The sequence below is a fragment of the Salvia hispanica genome, chromosome 1 (assembly GCF_023119035.1).
Source record: "Salvia hispanica cultivar TCC Black 2014 chromosome 1, UniMelb_Shisp_WGS_1.0, whole genome shotgun sequence".
Lineage (NCBI taxonomy): Eukaryota > Viridiplantae > Streptophyta > Magnoliopsida > Lamiales > Lamiaceae > Salvia > Salvia hispanica.
In genome coordinates this window covers 52,716,930-52,737,929 of record NC_062965.1, presented here as the reverse complement: position 1 = coordinate 52,737,929, position 21,000 = coordinate 52,716,930, and the positions used below count along the sequence as shown (strand labels likewise).

Below are 21,000 nucleotides of genomic sequence, written 5' to 3'. Positions count from 1 at the left end.
ATTTTTGCTCTGAATTGTCTTCTGCTGGTTGATCTCTACACAGATTGAATACAAAAATAAAATGCATTAGTGCCACGTCATCACATGAGTGTGGTGTTGCATCCAATAAGATCGTGCCACTTGGTAAGTTCTTTTCCTATGTGGGATTAGATAATTCATATGGATTTGAGGTTCAAATAAATGGGCTTGGCCCATATCCATATTCGTATGTATATCCCTTGATATAATTTTATTTACTAAATACATACTTTAGAAGTACAAATGTGGGGTTAAAATACAATGCATTTAATTAGCTTCCAAAATCAACCATATTAAATTAATTAATCAATAGTAGAAGTTGGGATATCATAGACAGATTTTCCTCCTTGACCAAATGAATGGAAGCGTTATGCTCGTGATTATTAGTAATTCAAATCAAACATCATAATTTGAATCGTATTAGTAATTAATAAATTGATGATCCCATGATTAAAATCGTATTTGATAATATAATAGAATGGGCTTTTCCTTATTGACGGCGAGCATCACGCCCTATCATTACACTACACGTGGAGGAAATTATAGTCTACTAATCATAATTTACCCTCTCACTTAGTCAATTAATTACCACTATATAAAATTCACAAAAAGAGAAAAGAAGGATACAAGAAAGTGACAACCCATCATTAGTAGAATAGATGTCACTAATGACTAACCTAATCATGTCATTTTTAATTTACAAAATTACATTTGGAAGTTAAAAAATTTGTGTATTTGCTATGTATTTTGTTCATACTAATGTTATTTAGTTAAAGATACTAATTTTTTTCGCTAACGTTAATTAAATTGTAAATAGTAGAATACACATATAGAATATGATTTGTAGTTAAGAAATTTCTACTTTTCATTTAAAACAAGTAATAGAATAGAATTTTAAAATCTTTACAAACACCCTGTATATATTTCACTATAGTCAAATTGCAATAAATTTTAGTGTCAAATACTTTCCTCGCATTTAATTCAATTAATAATTTATTAATTCCACTTCTAAATACAAAATTCACCATATAAAGTAGGAGTAATTTAGGCCTTGAGCACCGCACCTAACAAGAAAAGAGAAAATGGAAAAAGAAACAAATCAAGAAACCACAAAAGCCAAAAAAGAAAAGAATTGAAGTCGAATAATACATAGATCTTCACATAACTATATGAATGAATGGAAATAAATACAAACAATAAGTGTCAATTTCAGCAATCATCATTCGATCTGGTTTGGTCGAGCCATCAATGTCACTTTACTGAAAGTTTTTCATTCCCAACTAACACAAATTAAAATAAAAGAAAATTCCCATCATCTAACACAATGTTTTTATTTCTCTTATTAATTCTGTAATGGACAGTCACTCCCATAAATGCTCCATTTTTAATATGCTCAAACTTCAGAAAGATTTGAGCTTTTGCACAGATTGGATCTGAATGGGGGAGACCCTTTTCTTTTCTGACTGAATCTTGAATTGGGCTCTGAAACTTTAGCTCCTTTTAATTTCCAAGGTCTGTTTTTTATTTTTATTTTTATTTTTATTTTCCATTTTTCTCAGCTTTCTCTCTCTCTCTGTGTTTGTTTTTTGAGGTGGTGGTGTTGCTGTTTTTCTACTACTTTTCTTGTTCATAGATGATTATCTCGTTCTTGATTGCGGTTTTGTAGTTCTAATTTTTTGTCTGTGTGTATTTTAGTTTGAAATTGGGATAATATCATATGGAGACAAAAAAAAATCTGTTTGGTAGTGGAAACAATTGGGGGCAAATGGCATTTCTACTTTGCAAACTAATTTTGGTGTTCTTGGATAATTTTCTCAGTATTTTTTTTGTACCTAATCATAGATATTGCAATTATTTGCATTTTCTTCATCAAACTCAAAATGCACAAAGCCAGTCATGATCAAACTCACAAGTAGAATTCAATTCATGTTTATTGTCTTAATGCAAACATAGTAGTGCTTGATTTGATCCCAAATGTTGTCTTAGCTCTGTGTAATTCTTGAATTTTAATGTCTCAGTGTCAAGGGAATATCTCTTATCAGTTAATGGATGAAGGAATAGTGAGTTATCTTCTTGCTTCAAATAACTATATGTGCAAGTTCTTGAATCTTGATTATTGATATTCCATGAGAAATCAAAAGTCTGATGCTTTTCAGACTGCAAATCTGTGTCCCGATTATTCTTTATGTATATACCACTTTGGTATGTTGATCCTGTTGATGTTCGTATTCCGTTGAATTTAAATGTTCTTTTGTGTTGTAATGTAGGTCGATGAACAAGGACGAAATTAGTGGTACCTTGATTGCTTTGAGGTAGACCCCAGGAGAACTTAGTGATCCGGTATTTGACAAAACCGACTTACAATGGCCTCGGGAGAACTGATTGATCAGGAACGCGAGTCTTTGAGCGTGTCCAAACGTCTAGTTAGAAGTATGAGCCAGAAATGGAAAAGAATGGGAAACAGAAGTGAGGGTTGTGTGGAGGGTGATACAGCTGGGGTGTCTTTGAGTTGCCTGACTCTCTACGGTAGAGTTGGAGGGTGCAAAGTAGGCGCTGACACGGGCGAAGAATTTGGGGAGACAGGGTGTAGGAGGCGGTCGAGTGGGAGTGATGAAGGAAAGGGGTACATTGCAATGTGTGGAAACGAGGAAGCAACTGTCGACTGCTTTTCGTATGGTAGGAAAGAGAAGCTGTGGAGGAAGAACAACCGGAGGCTCTTGAAATCTCAAGAGAGGGATAGCTTGAACGCCCACCTCCCGGACGATGTTCTGGAGATGTGCTTGGTGAGGCTCCCGTTGAGAAGTCTCATGAACGCTCGTCTTGTCTGCAAGAAGTGGAGGAGCTTGACAACGACTCGTAGGTTCATGCAGACGAGGAGGGAGTGCTCGTTCGAGAGTCCATGGTTGTTTCTGTTTGGCATTGTTAAAGACGGTTTCTGTATGGGAGAGGTGCACGCGTTGGATGTTTCCCTAAAGGAATGGCACAAGATCGATTCACCTGCTCTCAAGGGGAGGTTTCTGTTCTCTGTCTCGAGTATCCTCGACAATATTTACATAGTTGGGGGTCGTTCGAGCCTGGCCAATTCCGGTAGGGTGGATCGCAGCTCGTTCAAGACACATAGGAGCGTGATAGTGTTCAACCCCTTAAGTAAATCATCGCGTAAAGTTGCATCCATGAACCACCCTCGGTCATCTCCGGTTCTCGGGATCTCGGAGGTTAATCCGAATTGTTTGATCATCAGAAACCAGGTAGCTCAGCCGGAGAGACGTTTCCACAGGTCGAGAGTTGGTGGTGTGTCGGATGTTTACGAGGATCCTCACCGGCTTTCAGTTAGACGCCAGACGAGGAGCTCTCAAGACGAAAACGAGAGTTCCGCCTCGTTCCACAGTGTCAAGCCGCACGTGCAGCAAAAGCAGGAGAATGGTCGACGCAGTAAAGAAGGTCGAAAGTTTGTTCTCATCGCCGTAGGGGGGCTCGGATCGTGGGACGAGCCGCTCGATTCGGGCGAGATCTACGACCCTGCTTCAAATAAATGGACCGATATCCCAAGAATCCCTCTAGACTTCGGATTGGCTTGCTCCGGCGTCGTTTGCAACGGGATCTTCTACGTCTACTCGGAAAGCGACCGGCTCGCCGGGTACGACATAGAGCGGGGACACTGGATCAGGATTCAGATGACCCTGACTCCGCCCCGCGTGCACGAGTACAATCCGAAGCTTGTTTCGTTCAAGGGCCGCCTACTTATGCTCTCTGTATCATGGTGCGAAGGCGACGGGCAGATCGGGAGGAGGAACAAGGCGATTCGGAAGCTTTGGGAGCTCGATCTCGCGCACCACTCTTGGAAGGCAGTGTCCGTGCACCCGGACGCTCCAATGGACTGGAACGCTGCGTTCGTGGCCGATGAAGATCTTGTCTTCGGAGTCGAGATGTTCAAGATTTTCGGGCAGGTGCTCGAGTTTGTGACAATGTTCGACGGCAACGGCTGGAACCACGTCTCGAGGAACCACGCGGCCCGTGACATTGACGCTTCATCGTGCTTGACCAAATCGATGGCTGTGCTGCGCTTGTAACTCAGGTAAATTTGAAGAAATGAGTCGTGGCTTAATCTTTTTCCCTCATCATTTCTTGATTGATTCTTTCTCTGATGAGATTGCTAGTTTTTGTCACAATTGTCTTCTCTTTCTTATTATTTTTGTGTTTGTATTATTGTACAAGGATGTAAGTTGGTCCTAATGTAATATGTCCACACATTGAATGATTACTATACATCAAGATAATAAATCCAAAAAATTAGTGCATAATCATTGATTCAAGATTTGTAACCATAATACAACAATGAATTATTTCCAAAAATGGGAAGGAAAAAGAGAAGGGAAAAAATGTTTAAACAATGATACAAAAGAAAAAGAAAAAGAAAAGTTACAGTATCTACTTGTTTGCAAAGATTCCTGAGAAGTTGGGGATCTTGTCTACACGCCTCAATGCGCGCTCGGCGATCTGTCGGGTCAGGTAGTCTCCGTGTTGGAACGCGTCCACGAGCGCCGTGCAGACGTTGGGACTGTCCGATACTTCGCTGGCGATCTCGTTGTTTCTCAGCAGTCTCTCCACGGCCCAGACGGCCCTCCTTCTCAGGCTGTCCGTCCGTTTCTCGAGCAGCACGTCGAGTATAGGCTTCACTCCTTCCACGTCGAGCAATGCCCGCACGCCATTGTCTATGTCCACCTCGTCATCCAACAGGGTGCAAAGAGCCGCGAGCGATGCCTCGACCACGTTCTCGTTGGTGTGGTCGAGGAGCGCGACGAGCTTGTCCACGGCCTGCCCTTCCAGGATGCAGAACGTCTCTCTCAACGAGCACGTGCCGCGGTGGACCTGGCAGAGCCCGGTGATGATCGGAGGCTTGCTTATGCAGAAGAAGACCGTGGCACAGAAGCCGGGAGGGGCAAACTCTGGCAGCCTCGTCAAGTTCTTTGTGTCTTGCGATAGGTTTTCCAACGCCATAGCCGATACCATCTGCACGTTGTCGAGGCCGTTCATTTGGAGGAGGTCGATGAAGAGGGCCGCGAGGTTGTGCTCCCGGCAGAGCGCGCGGGCGGCGCCGGACTCATCCGATAGGGCGAATGTGATCCTTGATAGAACCTTGACGAGCCCTTCGAGATATGGAGTCATGAACCGGCTCCCTCGGGTCTCCCCTTGCCGGATTCTTGTTACTCTCGAGATGAAGAGCTCGAACGCGCCCTCGGCCAGCATCCGTCTCGTCAGGCCAGCATCTCTCTCCGGGAGATCCGCTAGTAGTCCGACCGCTGCTGCCTGCTCCTCGGTTATCCCTACGTTCTCCGACGTCACTCTGATCAGGCTTCCGAGCGTCCCAGATGTGCCGTGCAAGCAGCCGGCCAGCTCCTGCCCCATGTGCGGCGAGAGGTTCCGAAGAAGCTTGATCGGTGCGAGCCTCAGATCTAGCTGAGGCGTCTCGACAAACTGCACCAAGCTCATGATAGCACCGGAGCTTTTGATGGCCGAGACAACACTATACACGGTGGAGGGCGAAGCCGATAGCCCAACGAGCACTTCAAGGAGCTTGCACCCGATCGCAGGGCCGGTGTTGCTGATGAGATGCAGGAGGTTATGAATGACCTCCTCCGAAACGAGACTCTGGTGGTCCGGTCCAACTTCGATCGAGTCAAAATCGTAGCCCGAGTTCACCACATTTGCAAGAATCGTAGCCGAAATCTCCTTCAGCCGCATCGGCAGCTGCTTGACCCCGACAGTGAAGAGATCCTGAACGAGAGGCGGAAGGATATCTGCCTCGATCAGAACCTTCGCACTCGTGTCATCCGACGAGATCTGGTTCAAAGCCTTCAACGCAGGCTCCCTCGACTTCACATCGTTACTCTTCATCAGATTGATCAGCGAGAAACCGGCTGTCCTCGCCACAAACACCTTCACCTCGTTGTCCAGCACCAGCTCACCAAGCAATGCTGCCATCGACAGTTTGGTTTCCGCAGATCCTTCGAGTAGCAGGTGCAGAAGGGGCTGCAATCTGCCGCATTCGGCCATCTGTCGCACATTGTTCTCGCAACGAGCGAGGTTTTCTAGCGTCTGTTCAGCCTTTTCGACTGTCAAGACGTCCTCCGAGTTGCTGCTAGCCATCCCTACCAAAATGAGAATAGCTCCATTAACAGAGCCAATCTTCTCACAGAGTCTTTCTGATTTAGAGAGCTCATACAGCAAAGCAACAGCTTCTTCTCTTTCTTTCGACTGCTCGTGCGATAGGAACTTCACCACTGTTCTCACCGTGTCACCTTCTGCCGTTATATCCTGCAAAACCACGACACTGTGAGCGATGCAAGCTAGCAGAAAACCAACCGAGGCAGGCAACTAAAAATGCACAAGTATCAACCTTCGACAACCTTATTATCATCGTTGTCCTCCACCACAATCTGAATCGTTTCCAGAGCTTTGCTCCGGACCCTCCGACTGCTGCTCTTCAGCATGTCAACAATCATGGGTATCAGCTCTTCGTGGCGGATCATGTGCTTGTTCGAGTGGCTTTTCAGGCAGAGGCCCTGGATGAACTTCAGAGCCTGTATGGTATCACTCTCTGGGGTCGACAGGGATAAGGATCTACGAGCCATGTCGACCTGAGCTGCCTCGCTCCTTGCATTCCATTCCTCAATCGTGTTCCTCAATGCTATGCTCGGATTCAGTTCAGTGCTTCTCAACTCCCTCAGCGTTAACGGGCACACCATCTTCCTGCTGTTCTCCCTGCACTCCTTGAACCATTTCTCGATGGCCTCTCTCTCGAATGTCTGCCCGTTTTCCAAGGTCACGGGATCCCGCATCACCTGCTTTGTCAAGGGGCATATAAAAGCATCATAGATCGGTTCCAGATATAATCTGTCGAAATGGTGGCTGTCATCCGATTGAGCACCCTTCTCGTAGCTCACATCCCAGTTCCCGTCCATAGAAACCTAGAAAGAGGAAACAATATCATCAACACAAGAAACAAGCCACTTCAACTTCATTACATCGATTTTCCAATCCAGACAGCGCGTTCCTAGCTCATATCCTGTCTGCAAAACTCATTATCGCCCACCCAACGCCCACGAAAATTACCTAAAGAGGCGTGTAAGAGCCCTAGAAAACCCCACATCAAGTCAATCTAAAACTGAACAACATAATCAGATTGACATAAAACAAAACAATCTGTTATACATGATGCAAATGAAGGTCCTAAAATCAAGCCTCTTCAACTTTCTGACATGCTCTCAATCTAAAAAACGCATCCCTAGTTCCTATTCCGGCTAGGATATTAGTAGGGGAGCTCGTGATCGTGCTTCAGATCATCCCCGAATTCCAAATACTAGGCATTAAGTTTTCATCTACAACACCTAGTAGTACTACTTCTCAAGGTGAAGATTTGATGAAAAGCCACTTCACATTACATTCTTTCACTTTGATTTTCAGTTCATAACAACAATAGAAAATATCACCTACAAAGAGCACAAACGAGTCCTAGAAAGAAAATAGAAAACCTAAGCTTTCATCTGAATAAATTTAGTACTACTAATGATTTACTAACTTGCAGGCTGAAGATGTTTACAAACAACTATGATCACACAGTTGCTAATTCTCAGCTTCTAACAACAATTCAAAGAAAAATTGTAAGAATTTTCAATCCACTCCACTCCACTCCATCTAAACAAGCTGAAATTGAGACCTAAACCCTAAAGAGATCAGGCAACAATCCAACCACACATGCTCAAAATCAAGAAACTCTCAGTTCAATAAAATAAAATTAACCCAGAAAGCTCCACAATCCTAGAACACTCAATCAGCATCCAAAAAGCTAAACATTGCAAGAGGTGGTAGATCGATTACCTCAAATAGAAAATGTCAAGAACACAACTTGGTGGTGGATGGGGCAGAAAAACTCCAAATGGGTGTCAAAAGAAACTCGAGAAAATCCAACCAAATTGCAAAAAATCAAAACTTTGGACTCCTTGAATCATGGGGGATGTAGCGGAGATGGGGAGAGAGAGTGTGACAAATATTAAGGGGAAAAAATGAAAGGAAGGAAACAAGAAAGAACGTTTTGTTGGAGAACTATACTACTATGATGTGTTGACTGAGAAATGAGCAGTCAATTATTCGCAGCTGCTGCATTTTTTATGAGAGTGAAATTTTTGAGTTTCAAGAGAATAGAATTTTGTTGTCGGAATCAGTTATGTGTTTCGTTTAGAGGGAAAATTAGTTATGTCTTCGTTTATGTGTTCGTTACTACAATTGGATAATAAATGTTTCTTTGACATGTGAATATAGTATTTGGGGTGCACTATGGTGCATAAGGTAAATTCTGTCTTAAATCAAAGCAAATCTCAGCCCTTGGATTCTTAGATTGGATGGATGTGATCTTAATATCCAAACCATTATTACATTAAAAACGATACATTATTAGTCGACCTATATTATTAGACTACACAATCTATATTATTAGGAGAAAATATTCAGTGGTCCGGACATACCACGTGGAAAGCTGATGTGGTATGTCCTCCCAATAATATTTTAACAAATAAACATGTACAATGGCCCAACCTCCAATTAGAAACATACATGGCTATGCAATATATGGAAGTTTTGCATATTTCACATATAACAAATATAGCCATATATAAACCTAACTAACGGAAGAAATTTAATTTGATTTGGAAGTTTTGCATGTCCCATATATACTAATAGGGATGTGATCAGGTCCATAAGTGAAATTCTGTCAAAAATCAAAGCAAATCTCAGCCATTGGATCCTGTAATGTAACCGTTAGATTAATGCCACGTGTCACCTAATAATGTAGGTTTTGTAGTCTAATAATGTAGCTCGGCTAATAATGTAACACGGTGTAGTCTAATAATGTAGATTGTGCAGTCTAATAATGTAGCCTAGATAATAATGTAAAGCTTTTAGTGTAATAATGTATCTCGGATATTATGATTACAACCATCCAATCTAAGGATCCAAGGGCTGAGATTCGCTTTGATTTTTTACAGGATTTCACTTATGGACCATAGCGCACCCCTATACTAATATATACATATAATATATATACACACATATAAATTAAAACATACTTCAACAATTTAGCATAATCGATGAACAAAATTTAATTTTTTTTAGTCAAGTAAATATGTTTTTAACTATTAGTACGATTATGTTCATATATAAGTTTATTTCAGTCTTGCAACAAGATAAAATTTGTTAAATATCATTAGTAAGAATTGTATTTCTTAAAAAAATTTATCTCTTCTGCAAGATACATATAATTGTTCTTTTTTGATTAAGTAATAATAAATTTTACATATTTAGTTTTATAAAATTATTTCTTATTTGTTTTTTAGTTGATATCTTTTAACCAATATAATCTCCTTTTAATTGCATAAAAATAAGCGTTTTGAACTTTTTAAACATTTTCATTATTATACTACTATTAACTATCTTTATATTTTATTGTGTGAAATACTAGCTATAAAAATGCTAACAATAAAAAATAAAAGCAAATTTTATCACATATTGTAAGTTGTTGATTAAAATTTTTGAATTTTTTTTTCCGCAATATATAGCAGCAACAATGACTTTTTTAATTGATTTGAAAATTTTAAGTTCATAAAAAAATAGATCTGTGTTGTATTTATGGCTATATTTGTTATATGTGAAATATGCAAAACTTCCATATATTGCATAGCCATGTATGTTTCTAGTTGGAGGTTGGGCCATTGTGTATGTTTATTTGTCAATATTATTGGGAGGACATACCACATCATCTTTCCACGTGGTATGCTCGGACCACTGAATATTTTCTCCATTATTAGATGACACGTGGCATTAATCTAACGATTACAGCATAAAATCCAATGACTGAGATTTGCTTTGAATTTTTACAAAATTTCACTTATTAATCTCCCTATGGTATTTAAATATAGGATTAAACAATTAGTTAAAAGTAATCTTTGCAATGTTTATTTAATTTTCTATAGACGAAATGTTGAGTGAGTAAGGTTCCCATCTCCACCATCAAAAGAGTTGATAGTTCGAGTAAATAAAGAATGTGTTATGCGAAATTCCATGAGAAACCAGAACTGCTAAATTACAATACCAAATTCAGCACATCATCAGAATATAGATTACAAAGGAAAATACATCATGTTTTCAGTCATCAATTACAACATAGTATTAGATAATTTCTTGTACAGTCACACACATCCCGAACCCAAAAGAACAACACAAATGGAATTAACAAAAGTAAAAAAAGAAACAAGAATCCCAAAACAGAAGTAAAAGAAACAATTCTTGGGGAAAAATAATGAAAAGAATACAAGCAGCTCGTCTTCAGCAGGAAAGGGCGACAACAAAAAATTTCCCAAGAAATCTTCAAATATTGCATTCCTGCGTCTTGTGATCATCTTTTACACCGTATACGCGAAGCAGAACGCGCATATGCCTGTCGTTCTACTATCTTCTTTCTGGAGCAATATCATACTACAAAAATTTGCTGATTTCTGCAGTGATCAAACGCAGGTAAAATCTCAATGCTGCTGCTGTTTTGTGTAATTTCACGTGTACAGTCCCGAATCGTCTAGAATTTTTCTTTACTGGTATCTGACGAGACCTTAAATGGGCCACTAGAACCGAAGGGGTCGGAGTCATCAAATGAATAATTGCTGCTGTGGTCAAAGCCCCTCGAGCTACTTATGGAGTCAAACCGACCATAGGTCTCTCCACGGGGAGATGAGGCATGATCCTGTGTGCTGAACGAATCATACCTTGAGAAACTCTCGAACGGGTCTCTTGAATCATTGCCATACCTTGGAGAATCACCGGCCCTCGTAAGTGGGGTGCTGGGAACAGAATCCTCAAAGAACAGGTTACTCTTTGGGAATGCACTTTCTGCATGAGGAGAGATGCTTCTTTCTGAACTTGCACCAAAATCATTAGAGCCGAAGAAATATTTTTCGTCGTTCTTTGCACCGTCAGGATCCTAATAGTAGTGATCGTAAATTAAACAAAAAATAATAATGATAGTCAGAAAGTACTTCAAAATTCAACGAATGTTTCACTCTAGCTTGAGCTGGATGTAAAGTTCCATTAAGAAATGACTATCAAGTCTATGCACATTTCACATACAGATCAAAGAATCATTTTTCTGGCAAAAATTGTGTGATAAAATTGTCAGTCTCATGAACATAATAAATAAGAGAAAGCAGGCAACAAAACTACTTGCCTTAGTATTGAAGCCCCACACTGAATCAATATCATCATTGTTATCAAAATCACCCCAAGAAGGTTCATCAAAGCCTCTGCAGGTCAGGGATATAAGGATCAAGAGCATGCAATGAAGAAACTCACAAGATAGTTTGATGATTAAGAAGGCTGTGCAGTGTGTCACTGTATGGCAAAAAAAAATTAGACCTGTTGGTTTCAGCATCTCCATCAGAGCTTTTTCTGAAATGACCCTCTGAGTATTCTTTAGACGGACTTTCATATGATGTTGGCCTCTCTGGACTTCCACGTGGACTCTTTGACTCATCGGCACTGAAAACTGATTCTGCATCGAAGGCACTAGGCCCGGCCACAAAGGGTTTCTCAGGCTCGGAAGCATTGGAGGGTGAATCAGGGGGGGAATAGCTATGCGTTGGAGAAGATTTTTCTCTCTCAACAGATGCTGGCTTGCCCTTTTCAGGAAGGGCAACATCAAAAGAAAATCCTGTAAGAAAAAAGGGTATGTCATCTATAATGCAAGATTTATTTTTAATAATGCAAGAATTCATTGTAAAAGCAGACTTCAGATTAAGAGGTCATTGAAAATTATGTGGGAATGAGAACAATTATGTGTAATTGTGTACGGAAGTGCAATGGCAAGGACGAGGGTAAGAGATGTCAAACCTTCATCATCAAACTTGTCCCAATCTTCATCCCATACCGCTGCTATCTCTGGGATCCCAGGTTGCCAACCTTAAGAAAAAAATAAGAATAAATTTAATGGCCAGGCAGTGACAAATTAAAATTAAATTAAGCATAATGAATGAGATTCAGGTATGACAAAATGGATGATGTGGATAGTAAGTAGAGGTATGAACACAAATGTTGTAATTAGTGATAAAAACTCGACGTAAGGTGATTCAATGTTCATGCTACATATCTGGTGAACCTCATGTTTGGTGAAGTTATTGAAACACTGTTTGGTATTTAACTTGACTTATGAAGTAGCCAGTGACACTAAAAAACTGATACTGCATTTCTTGCACTAACAGTAATCCATAAATTGCTGTTCCTGATTCCCTTAACTCAAACTCTAAGACCACTATAAGACTAAAAACCGCAACCAGAACATACTATCTCTCTAGTTTCCATACATTGCTTAGATATCTGAGATTGCTTCAAGCCTTCACCACTTCATTTCATGGCTTTCGTGTACCCTTAGCCTTATATTCATCAACTCTCTTCCCTCCATTTTTTATTTGAACCTTTCCACTAGTTCCCATCTCAAATTTTTTATTGGCTAATACAATAATGTTCTGCTACCAAACACCTATAACATGGAAAAACGAGCTCTATTTCTTCTTTTGTTTTTTTGCCACTAAACTTTCAGCCTTTATTTTTGGGTCATATGAAATGTAGTAACTAGAACACCAAATTTATGAATGCAAAGGAAATGATCAGATTAAGGAATAAAGCATGAAGTTCTTTAGTTGGCGTGAGCATAACATTGATATCATTTCCAGCATGAGAGAGAGTGAAGTGGTGATGGAATGATGCAAAGTCATGGTCAATATAAGATTACCTTGGGGAAGCTCAATTATTGCCGCAGACTTGACTTCTACAGAATGTTTCTTGCAACGTTCAGCCAATGCTTTTAATAGTTCCTCAAGATCGGATTGTATACGATCAGCACGCACCTAAAACCAGGTGGCAGGTACGTAAATCAAATGCAACTTCAAACGGCTGAAGGGCATGTAAAAGACCAAACGCCATCCTAGCTAAGCGACGGTACTAACCTGAAGAATACCATCAGCACTTCCACCTTGTTCCATTTTGGTAATTGCTTGTTGTAACTCCATCTTCCGTTCCTATTAATATGTAATATTGGCTATGAATCAATTTAACAATAATCGTTGAGAGGGAGATAAATTCAAGTAGGTTACACAACCACAATATGCATCAGAAGGAAATTCAGAGAAGTCCACAAGAAAACTGAGCATTACAGAAATATGTGCTTTTAGAGTCGCAATGGAAGGAAGGAGGTTCCGAATGGAAATTAGGATACATTAATACCACATAGCACTAGCAGGCAGCAATTAGGATTTCTGGCTAGGCCGGGATGAAAACATCTAAAATGGGGTAACACCGTAACAGTGATATCAAACTGAATCTGGTAATGTGGCTGTCATCCCGTCAGTGGTCCATTCACAGTAAGGTTTGGTGAATGAAGACAATTTATCTTGTAATCTCTCAACATAAATGGGGATGGGTATTGTAGATTGAAAAGACCATGTCAAAGACGTCAAGAGCAAATGCAAAAAAAAATGAGGGAGCAACTCATCTGGATTTCTTCACAACCTTTTCTATTTTACTACACCTTAATGAAATTCTAAGTAACTCAATTATAAACTTAGACAAACTCCACCTTAATCAAATTCTAAGTGGCTGAGCAATTATAAAGCTTGTATGGTCAGCCAAGCAAACAAGTAGATGATACGAACAATGTCAGCGGTAGGATCAAAGTAAAACTTGCCTGAATGTCACGAAAGGAAGCCTCTTCAATAGTTAACTTTGAATGAATTTCTGCAACTTGTTTGTATTTTTCTTGATATTTCTTCTCCAGCAACTCAGCCTGGATTTTAAATAAATTTCCTCAAATAATCAATAATATTGTGAATACTTAAGTGCAATGGAGTTGACTGCTTGAGTGTGTATCTTGAATTCCAAACATACCTCGCTCTTGTCAGCTCTAGCCCTTTCTGTAATTTCATTAAGTCGATTATCACATCTACTTTTGTACAAAACCTGAAATACAATTTTGACAAAGAAGGCAAATAATTGTAAATCATATGCATCAAAATTAGGTAATTGTGGTTGTGCATAATTATGATGGCAAATAGCAAGCATAAGTTTAATGAGTACAGTGGCGTACAAGGTCTTGCATTTTTGTTCGATAGTATTCAAGCTTCTCTCTGGAATCCAAAAGCACATTCTCCTTGTTGTCAACCTACCATTCATTACAAGAAACTTGTTAGACCAAGTTTATAGAACTTGGTGCTCACAAAGGATCTATATGGTTGGGATTGGATTGAAGGCGGGATGCTTTTTTTTTCTTACACAACTGACGACAAAAGTTTTAGTCCAAAAATATGGCACGCTCATTAACATCCTTACACAAGGTACAAATCCTCATCCGAATCTATTTTGACTTCAGCGAGTTTGAGGTGAAAAATCACAAAAGAATCTTACCAAAGGATCTTTTCCACTGGAAATACAGATAAATACAAACACAATGGAGACATACAAATCTTCAAGAACACTCAAGACAACAAGACAAAGTATAATGACCAGAAAGACTTGAAGTTGAATTAAAAAAAGGATAATCCTAGATACAACCAAAAGATGCAAGGGGATGGAATGGCAACAGGTACCTTTTCAGTAGTTTCTGCTGCTTCCTGACCCCCAACATCCAAAGCATTGACCAGCCCATTACTGTGTTGATTTCCAAGTGAATTATCTAATGTACGACCTCCAGCATTCTGATTATATTGCCTTGATCCATCAGCCTGAGAGACTACTGGCTGCAATGGTGGTCTTAAACCAGCATGCGTAACTGGTTGAACACCAGGCAAGCCCTGCTGTGGTCTTATTCCTAAAACCAAGAGAAATCAGGCATAACAGTTTGAAGGACGCAAGTTAAAATTAAGACAAGCGCAACCCAATCAGTACCTGAAGCAGGATTCCATGTCATACCACCATAAGCTGTAGGTGGACCAGCCAAAGTTACTAAAGTTTCGTCGAGCATGACACTATTTGGGATCACAGATGGAAGAGGCTTTCCTTCCCTGTACCGCTCCATCAAATAGAGTGCAACACAGAACTCCCTTAAAGAAAGCATGCTATCACTATCTTGATCTGATAGATCCCAAATCTGCTTTAAGACCTCTGGAGATGATCACATATATATTGGTAAGTGTGTTGTTATCTAGTAATATGCTGGTATATATTTTTATGTTCTAGGCCACTCACACACCCAAAAAGGGGGAGAGGGAGGACAAATAGAAATAATAAACAAAGTTCACAGCAAAGAAAATCATAGTTGGACCGCTCAGAAATCTATAAATAGACTTCTACAGATTTGAATTGACAGAAGCATCTGGGCAAAGAATTCAACTTAGGAATTAGCATGACATCTAAATCTGCTCCTAGATGTGTTAGCACTTAGCAGCTTTACAATAAGTTATGGAGTACTCCATATGACAAAATTTCAAATGGTTAATGCACATGCATAACTCCATAATCCGCAAGCATCAAGGTTATTCATGAAATTCAACAATACTTCCAGACAGTAAAGCATAAGAATACAAAGGACATTCCATTAGCCGTCAAATAGTAAAGGAGAATTGCGAAGTGTACAAGTATTTTATGAATATTAGGTGGCATTCCAGATGACCAGATAAGTTCATCATGGAATGGTGATAAATAGGTAGGATGTGCATAATCATAAAACTTTTGTAAGAAAAATATCACTAACTAAATTCAACCGTAATTGTTTGAGTAGAAACCATTAGAGGAGTATGAATATAGCTAATGAAGTCCATACCTCTTGGCAGCCTCCAACCCAAGAACAGGTTGCGAGCCTGATCACCAGTAATTTTCCCATCTCTATCAGTGTCTACTTCCATAAAAACTTTTGCATACTTTTGAATGTCAGCTCGTGTCATTTTTGGCCATGAAATCTGTGAGGGCTCTGACATTGCATTCCCCATACCCGTTAGGGATACAGGTGTCAAGCCTGAGGAGGTAACTTGAGTTGGAGCCTGCTGATTAGGCTTGGGGACATACTGTGTCTGTGCAGCCGGAACTGCAGCAGGTGGTTTTCTGAGAGTGCTATGTAAAGCTTCAAAGGGATCAGGCTTAGCCGAAGTCTGGGCACTCGAACTAACAGGGTCAACAGCAGTAGATGTAGGCAGGCTACTTGTAGGTTGTTGCGGAGTAGAATAAACTTTTTGGGATGAAGACTGATTTGCAGAGAACAGGTCACTAGAAAACATGGCAGATGAATTAGGCCCAATACCTGAACTAACAAATGCTTTAGGATCCTTGGCACCCGAGAAGGATGCAAGTGGGTCTTGGGAATTTGGAGCAACTGATGATATGGATGGATTAACTCCTCTATCTGAAACTTGTGTAGCAGGTCCAACGGAAGACCCAACTGAAAAACCATTATTTGTGTTTGGAAGGCCAATTCCAGTCATGCCTCCAGAAATATATGGACCACTAGCCGCCTGAGGTGGACGTGAAGCAGGACCAGTAGGCATGGATATAGGAGGTCTCACCTGACTACCTTGTGAGGGGAAAAATTGTGGGTTCACATTTGTATTTGGGGGAACCTGGCCATACTGATGGTTCAGACTGGCAGGCTGTCCCTGTAAAAGCTGTTGGTTCACTCCCACACTTGAAGGTCCCATCCCAAACTGATGGTTCATGCCAGTAGGAGAAGGCACCGGTCTAAGTTGTTGGTTCATGCCTGAAGTTGACAGAACTGTCCCAGATTGTTGGTTCACTCCCACACTTGAAGGTACCATCCCAAACTGCTGGTTCATGCCAGTAGAAGAAGGCACCGGTCTAAGCTGTTGGTTCATGCCTGAAGTTGACAGAACTGTTCCAGATTGCTGGTTAAAGCTTGAAGTAGGAGGAGCAGGTCCTCTGAATCCAAGATTTTGAGAAGATGGTTGGGGAGTTGCACCGACCTGTGTCAAAGGTGAAGCAACCACTGGGCTTGGGTGTGGTCCAGGTGTAGCGGGTACATTTATTTGGGGGGGTGGGATTTTGGCAGAAGCCGGAGTATATAAGGCTGCCTTAACAATATCTTTTGTTAATTCTCGCTTGCTTTGAGCCACTGTAACAAGCTTAAGAGCATTATAAAACTCAGGACGACTGAGAAAACCAGTGCCATTTTGGTCAGCATACATCCATATCTGCAGCAACAAGTTCGATATAGAACAAACATCAGCACATTATAATCATCAAACAAATCAGGATGAGCAGGGGGCACTGTGGCATATCTGCTAGCTGGGTTACTCAATTACTCTTAACAATCCCCAAAGTGTAAGACAGCTATCATCAAGTATTTAATTGCATCCCATCCCACTGTTGGTTAGAAAGGTGAGAGGTTCAATTTTAAACCTCTTCCATTATTGAGTATAAAGTTCCAGACATAAAGTGAGCAATCCAACTCCATTGCTCAGCTTACTACAAACATTACTATTACTCCCACAACTCCATCACCTTAATACAACTCTGAAAACCCATAACAGTACTAACCAATGACTAAAACCTCTAAACATCCACATCCCCGGATATTAGATGGAAACATTTCAAACTTGACTGACGGAACCCAAAACACGCCAGCCGAAATTACCAACGTATAGTTAAGTTAAACTCGCAAACTACCGAAATTGAGCTAAAAACGAAACATAAAGTAATGAAATTAACCTGCGCAAGGACTTGTCTGGGCAAATTGGATCCCTGCAGAAAATTCACCGCCTCAGCTCCACTGATCCGGCCGTCGCGATCCGCATCCGCCTTCTGGAAGTACTCCTCGAATTTCTCCATGCCTACTCCCGCCATTTCTTATGCCCCTTCTCCAAACCCTAGATCACCACATTACTCCATCAATATCAACGTCCACCGGTATCTTAAGCTCCAAACTCGCGACGCAATCAGCTCAAACAGAACTCATAATTGGCAATTTGTAATCAATTGGGGGGAAATTTATGGGAATTCAACGTCGGGTCGAAGGAGAAAAATGGGGGAGATGATGCGATTGGAGAGATCAGAGACGATTTAACGAACAATTAACTTTACTGGTCGAATTTTTTTTTTCTTTTATGGGGAATTTTATAAGGTACAACATTGGATATCCAAAAGTACAACATCGGTTTGCACGGATTATTTATTCTTTTATTTTATTGTTTTATTCCTAATTTCCTATCATGACATATTTTTATTATCTGCATTTAATATTATTGTGGTTATATTTCTTTGTTATTTATTCTTGGTATCTATGTGTGAATATATGAGGGTGTGATGAATTGTTAACTGAATCTTTAATTGCTAATTACAACTTATTTAATATTATAAGATTAGTAGAGATCTAGTGGTCTACAAATTGTCAGTGTAATTTCGTTTTATTATTATTTATATTCAAAAAGATAAGAAAACTACCAAATTAGAGTTTTTTATTAAAATGTCAATATAGTGTATTAAACATATCAATACGATTCATTGAATATGTCAACACAATTTAGCATTCACATTTTATATATATATTATATTGACATATTATGATAGCTATCTTGATATTGAACTGCTATCCAAAAAATACGAAAATTCAAGATTTTTTAAAAAAATTTTACATCGGAACATAGGCAAGTGAAATCTCTTTATAATCCTTATAAAATTATATTTAATTTGATAAAAGTTGTGTAAAAAAATAATTTAGATTGAGATAGTTATAATTAGTTTTTTTTCTGGATGTTTTTTAAAAGTTGGTTATAACTAACTTTTGCTCAATTGACACAATACTCTAATTGACATATTATGTGCATTGTATTGATATTCATAGATGAATAATCTTATGTCTTCATTTCATGATCTAATGTTTATTATTTAGTTGTAGTTAGCAATTTAATGTTATGTGCATTGTATTGATATTCATAGATGAATAATCTTATGCCTTGATTTCATGATCCAATGTCTATTATTTAGTTGTAGTTAGCAATTTAAAGTTGAGTTGACAATATAATACACCCCTATGATTATATATAATAAGTGTTAAATTACATTTGTTTTATTTTAGTTTCGTCATTGATAAATAAACTATGCCAACTTGAGAAATAACATTATGGATTTAATCAATAGTCTAAAGAGTCCACTAATTAACACTAATGCCCTTGAATTTATATTTTTATAATTCTGATGCGAAAATTATTCTATGAATCTCCTCTTCTTCTCCTCTAGAATTTTATGCAAAATGAGTATGATAAGTTATTGCTGAGGATTCACTAAGAGACTTACTATAAAATAATTCAAAATGTACATATCAAGTGATTTGTTGTTTGCACTATAGAGTTAAAAAAAACTGGGCTTTTATCTGTCTTTAGCTAATTTAAAAGCATAATGTTATTAGTGCGTGAAAATGTTACAGGTGGTTGGACCAACACATTTAGCTTGTGGTGCTTGAATCATGTTGTCGTTTTTATGAGGATTGATGAATCTGCACGATCAGTAATTCTAACTTCAAGGTAAACATAGTTCAAGTTATTAATCATTTTTCAAAAATAAATCTATATATATTAATGTATAATATTATATTTTCTTTATGATAATAGAGCTCTTTCACCATTGAATACTTTCTCATTTGTGCCATATGTTTCTCATTTAACTGGGATGATATCACATGTCGTGGAAGGAAATTTATATATACTATAATGAAGTTTTTATCTTTGATTATTCTCTTTATTCAGTTATCTGCGAAACTAAGAAATACTTATTTTCAAACTTAACTTGTATAAAATGATATAACCCACTTATATTTAAAGGTCTTCCTTAGTTCTTCTAATTTTCTCTGATGTGTTCTTTTATATTCTTTTTGTTTTATTACTAAAATGATCTAGATATTACCAAACTAATTTTAGAGAATTCTATTCCATCCATCCATTAAAAAAAATAGATTAATTTTTATCATTCTTGGCTACCAAAATTAGACCAATTAGACTAGTGTCAAATTGTTTATTGCAATTTTATGCAATTGCTTGAATTATGAATTTAGTCCTCTTCAAAAATAGGGTTAGCTTGAAAAAACTGTTCTATTATTTTTAGTTGGGTAAGGAGTAACAAAAATATTGAAAGTTAAGACATACTTCCTCCGTCCCTGATTAAGAGTCACACTTTGACCGGACACGAGTTTTAGAAATGTAAAGAAAAGTTGGATGAAAAAATTAGTGGAATATGAGATCCATTTTTTTATATTGGTTTTATAATAAAATGTGAGTGAATTGAGTTAGTGGAATGCGGGGCCTACTTACTATTTATAGTAAAAATGAAATGTGACTCTTAATTAGCGACGGACCAAAATGGAAAAGTGTGACTTTTAATCGGAGACGGAGGGAGTACTATTGATACAAAACAAGAAAATAAGTACATGCAGTCAAAATAAAATAAATATACTGTCAACAATCTATACATACAAAATGAGAAAATAAGTACCTGTAGTCAACATATCAATATATTGTCAACAATCTATCTATATAAAAGTGAGTTTTGGGATGTTTTGAATATGGGATGTTTTGAATAATTATTTTATACAAAGGATGCATATGTAATTAAGAAAAATTATTAAATGACCTTCCACTTTGAATCCATTTAATTTCTGTAACTGTCGCTGTGTTTAGATATTTCTTAAAATCATTTTGGGCTAAGCAATGTGGTGTAAAAGTTTTAAAACAAGTTCAGCCTAAAATTTGTAAATGACATAAAATAAATTTAACATTATTACACGCTATATAGTTTCATTCATATGTTTGATTTGATTATCATTTAATCAAAAAATTATCGTATTTATATTTATTACCATCAGCAATGTATGAATGGTTACACAAATTAAGGAGTTACACATTATGTGCTATATAATTTAATCTTCCTAAACACTACTTAACGGTTACAATAATT

At 38.5% G+C, this 21,000-nt stretch overlaps 3 protein-coding genes across 4 annotated transcripts; 1 reads left to right on the top strand and 2 right to left on the bottom strand.

Annotated features, from left to right (window-relative positions):
• Positions 1–1,319: 1,319 nt before the first annotated feature.
• Positions 1,320–4,295, top strand: LOC125200580 (F-box/kelch-repeat protein At5g42350-like). 2 transcript variants are annotated; one of them, XM_048098236.1, is made up of 3 exons: positions 1,320–1,530; positions 2,037–2,078; positions 2,286–4,295. In XM_048098236.1, exon 3 carries the CDS (start codon positions 2,382–2,384, stop codon positions 4,086–4,088), a length of 1,707 nt encoding a protein of 568 aa, XP_047954193.1. In that variant the 5' UTR covers positions 1,320–1,530; positions 2,037–2,078; positions 2,286–2,381; the 3' UTR covers positions 4,089–4,295. The 2 variants fall into 2 exon arrangements, with proteins under 2 accessions (XP_047954193.1, XP_047954192.1); XM_048098235.1 differs by lacking the exon at positions 2,037–2,078.
• On the bottom strand, positions 4,296–8,151 carry LOC125200579 (U-box domain-containing protein 44-like). Its single transcript, XM_048098234.1, has 3 exons — positions 7,897–8,151; positions 6,426–6,986; positions 4,296–6,333 (listed from the first exon to the last, which is right to left on the bottom strand). Exons 2-3 carry the CDS (start codon positions 6,978–6,980, stop codon positions 4,447–4,449), a joined length of 2,442 nt encoding a protein of 813 aa, XP_047954191.1. The 5' UTR covers positions 6,981–6,986; positions 7,897–8,151; the 3' UTR covers positions 4,296–4,446.
• A 2,015-nt stretch (positions 8,152–10,166) lies between these two features.
• On the bottom strand, positions 10,167–18,141 carry LOC125200578 (epidermal growth factor receptor substrate 15-like 1). The gene is made up of 13 exons (XM_048098232.1): positions 17,764–18,141; positions 15,869–17,246; positions 14,995–15,210; positions 14,697–14,917; positions 14,198–14,272; positions 13,999–14,070; positions 13,799–13,897; positions 13,062–13,133; positions 12,848–12,962; positions 11,950–12,018; positions 11,476–11,770; positions 11,288–11,363; positions 10,167–11,044 (listed from the first exon to the last, which is right to left on the bottom strand). The coding sequence occupies exons 1-13, from the start codon at positions 17,896–17,898 to the stop codon at positions 10,643–10,645; spliced, it is 3,225 nt and encodes a 1,074-aa protein (XP_047954189.1). The 5' UTR covers positions 17,899–18,141; the 3' UTR covers positions 10,167–10,642.
• Between the last annotated feature and the right edge of the window lie 2,859 nt (positions 18,142–21,000).

Coding starts and splice junctions, on each gene's coding strand:
- LOC125200580 (XM_048098235.1), top strand. CDS start 2,382: ATGGCCTCGGGAGAACTGATTGATCAGGAACGCGAGTCTTTGAGCGTG.
- LOC125200579 (XM_048098234.1), bottom strand. CDS start 6,980: ATGGACGGGAACTGGGATGTGAGCTACGAGAAGGGTGCTCAATCGGAT. Junction 6,334..6,425: donor AGGACAACGATGATAATAAG/GTTGTCGAAGGT, acceptor GTGGTTTTGCAG/GATATAACGGCAGAAGGTGA.
- LOC125200578 (XM_048098232.1), bottom strand. CDS start 17,898: ATGGCGGGAGTAGGCATGGAGAAATTCGAGGAGTACTTCCAGAAGGCG. Junction 12,019..12,847: donor AATAATTGAGCTTCCCCAAG/GTAATCTTATAT, acceptor TTTTTTCTTAAG/GTTGGCAACCTGGGATCCCA. Junction 11,771..11,949: donor GGACAAGTTTGATGATGAAG/GTTTGACATCTC, acceptor TTTTTCTTACAG/GATTTTCTTTTGATGTTGCC.